Source organism: Monoraphidium neglectum, assembly GCF_000611645.1.
Source record: "Monoraphidium neglectum strain SAG 48.87 unplaced genomic scaffold scaffold01217, whole genome shotgun sequence".
Lineage (NCBI taxonomy): Eukaryota > Viridiplantae > Chlorophyta > Chlorophyceae > Sphaeropleales > Selenastraceae > Monoraphidium > Monoraphidium neglectum.
In genome coordinates this window covers 14,681-17,980 of record NW_014012411.1, presented here as the reverse complement: position 1 = coordinate 17,980, position 3,300 = coordinate 14,681, and the positions used below count along the sequence as shown (strand labels likewise).

Genomic DNA, 3,300 nt, shown 5'->3' with positions numbered 1-3,300 from the left:
GGGCGGGGGGAGGGGCCAGGGGCCAAGGAGCGTCCGCGGCGCGTCTCCGTCGCGCGGTCGCCGCGGCGCGGCCCGTGAAGAGGGGGCCCGCTGGTGCTGTTTTTCAAACGATTTTCCGCTGTCGGTGGCGGGGCTGCCGCCGGGCACGCATCAACTCCCAGCCCTGTGAAACGGGCTGTAATCGGGGCGCTTGCTTGAATTACGCACCTTTTTGTTGATCAGTTTTTTTGATTCCCATTCGACCTTCTTGTATCCATATCAACCACACAAATTCGTTTTGAGGGCCCTGGTGTAGTCATGCTGTGTAACCGACAAGACCATTCCCTGAGGGTGTGGCCTGCGCGAGTGTACCTCAACATTCGGCGGGCAGTGGCTTGACCCGCATCAGGTGCCCCCCAACCTGGCGGGCCTCTTCCTCCGGGGGTCTGCTGACAGCCTTGCCCATACGCAGTGCCGCGGACGGTGGTAGGTGCCGCGGCCTCGACTATTACTGTACCTGAGGAGCAGGATGTGTGCAGCACCGCTTTTCTCTGGTGGCTGGGTGGCCTGTGTTCCCGGGAGTGATGCCACCACCACACAAGGGCGACCATTCACTCATGGCAGGTGCCTCAGCTGCTTTCAGGAGCAGGCGCGATGGCATATGACTGTCAATGGACAATATTCGCGCTTCAGCAAGTCACAGTTACAATTGGAGGGTCACGCATCAGTGCTGGAAAGGGCAGCGAGGGGAGCAAAGATCGAGGCTACAATCAGTGCGTGGTGAGCCGCGTGTGCGGCCGAGCCGTGACTCGGTCCCTGCGGCGAATGCCAAGGGCTCATCCGCAAGAGGCCACAGAGATCTGGTGCAAGACGCCAGCCTATCACAATTGGATTTCCTTGAACGAAAGCGTCGGCGCAATGGCCCTGAGGGGACCGGCAGACGGCGGACGGCAGGCGGCTCTTACGTAGTGTTTGAAAGAGTTTGAGGGGCGCCCGTGGGCACCGCAAGGGAGCCGCGCGGCCCAGCCGTCGCCAGAAGGCAGCATCAGCCATGCACATGCCCGGACAGCTTTTGGGGTGTTGTATGGTGTTCAACAAAGACCCAAGAAAGTGTGTGTCGCATGCCGTAGATAGCCCTGTCCTGACCCCGAGTGCAGCCTGTGTCGGCCCAGCACTCTCGCTTCAAGCCGCCCTGGGTCTCACGCCCCCTTCCTCGGCCCACAAATCCTTTGCCTCGCAAGAGGCTTCACGGCACACGTCTGCAGCCAGTGTTGGCGTTTGGGCGTGGCATGGCAGCTCTGCTGCACCCATGAGCAGGGTCGACAACGAAGAGAGAAAGAAGGCAGATTGCGCACAGCGGGCGCGGCGGGGAAGAGCGGCGCGGCCCCAAGATTGGGGCGCGGCCCACGGTTCGCGGTGGCGGGGTCGTGGTTGTTCGCGCGGCCCTCATCATGTCGCAATGCGACCCGCCCGGGTGGCGCTCAAGGGTTTGGCCACCGTGGGCTGTGGCGCATATCAAAACTCGCTTTCTAATGTGTTTATTGGAGTGTCATCACAAGGTGGTTTGGCCCTGGGGCACCCATTAAGAAAGTGCCCCAAAGACACCGATTTGACCCAGGGAGGGTTCGCGCTGGCGGCGGCGGCGGCGGCTCGCGCCCGCAACCCCTCGCGCCGCGCCGCGCCACGCGTGGTTGCAGTGGTGCTGGGCGGCAGGGCCTGTGGCAGTCTCGGTTGTTGGTGTTGTGTGTGCATGTCTATAGGCATGGGGCACGAATGACGGCCCTGCGGGGCGCTGAAAACAGCCCCGGTGGTTTCACAAAGAGGGCCCCAACTCGCGCACGTGTGCCCTTGACGGGGTGTGCCAGGAGATGGGCACGGTTGCAACTGAATGGCAGATGCAATGGTGCAAAAGTGCTGCGGCTGTGCAAAACCAACAATCTGAGCATTGATGCCGAGCGAGCGGCCCCGCACCCAGGGTGTGCGCTTGGGTGTCGGGTGCCACGATCGACAACTGCGAGCCTGAGCAGCAGCGAAAGCCGCGGAGACGCACCCCGCCACCCCCAAACAGGCTTGGACCGATGAGGGTGTGGCGGGTGCTGTGGGCTCAAACAGCGAGGCACACGCCGGTCAGTCGTCGCTGCATGCGCCGTCAGGGACGGGCGGCAGGCGGCGGCCGCTGCCGGCGCCTCCAGGCACGGGTCCGTGGGCGCGGCTCATGTGCATGGTTCAGCCGAAAACTGACATGCGCAAAGGCGAATTGGGGTTGCAGCAAGTCAAACTTGTATTCAAGACACATTGATGCCAGGGGTTCAGGTGAAGTGAGCCCACACACGCGAAAGATTGCCGGCTGATCGTCGACGGCCGTCATTAGGCTTTCGCGGCCGCTCGCCAGACCAGACCGGCTCTATGTGGCGGCGTCTAGTGCACGACGCAGGGCCGTAGGTGGCGCAGCTGCGTGCGTGCAGGCAAGCTTTGTGCGACGCAGGGCCGTAGGTGGCACAGCTGCGCGCATGCGCGCAAGTTTTGTATGCAGGAAGCCAGAGGGAACCAGCACTCAATCTGATCTGTGCACGGCAAGGCCGAAAGCCTGTTTTCTCCTCTGGCCAGACGTGCCGGCGAGAGAGCCGCGCGTGCCGCCGCAGGTGGCTGGCGCACCGCCGTGGCTTGATGGGGTCGAAGATGCCTCGAAGTCAAAATTTGGCTGGGCACGCCTCGCTGCTTGCGCTGATCAAAGGGCGCCGAATTGTGCGTTGCGGCACATCCAACGCGGACGAGGTGCCGCACCAGCCATCCGAATGTCGCAAAGTGTGGCACTCACGCCGACACTCCGCCGGCTGCAGCCCTGAGGCCGGGCTACGGCTAGGTAGGGCCACGCCCGGTCACGCCAGGTCGCGCAGCGCCTGGAGCTCGCTGATTATGCGCCCAAACGCGGGGCGCGCGGCGGGGTCGTCCGCCCAGCACGCGGTCGCCACGCGGACGTAGCCGCGCGGCGCGCTGGGGGGGAAGCGCGGCCGCATGCCGCCGTGGCCGACGCGCTCTATGATTTCGGCCTTGCTGAGGCCGGGGTACGCGCCCGCGCCGCCCATGTACAACTCATACAGCAGGATGCCAAACGCGTACGCGTCCACGGCGGTGGTGACGCGGGAGCCCTTGACGAACAGCTCGGGGGCGAGGTGCGTGACGGTGCCGGCGCAGGCCACGTTGACCACGGCGTCGCCGCTGCCCAGCACCTTGACCAGGCCAAAGTCCGCAAGCTTGGAGATGTAGCCGCGCGGCTGGGAGACCTCGCTCTTCAGCAGCACGTTGTCCATCTGGCAGAGG

General features: G+C 64.2%; 1 protein-coding gene across 1 annotated transcript in view; it reads right to left on the bottom strand.

Moving 5' to 3' along the window:
• Window positions 1–2,858: 2,858 nt before the first annotated feature.
• MNEG_7069 (Tyrosine-protein kinase Src42A) overlaps window positions 2,859–3,300 on the bottom strand; it is a gene marked incomplete at both ends in the record, with an annotated part of 6,154 nt that continues 5,712 nt past the window's right edge. The window contains one exon of the mRNA XM_014044460.1: window positions 2,859–3,290. Within this exon, the coding sequence (XP_013899914.1) occupies window positions 2,859–3,290 (432 nt within the window). The remainder of the gene's footprint in view (window positions 3,291–3,300) is intronic.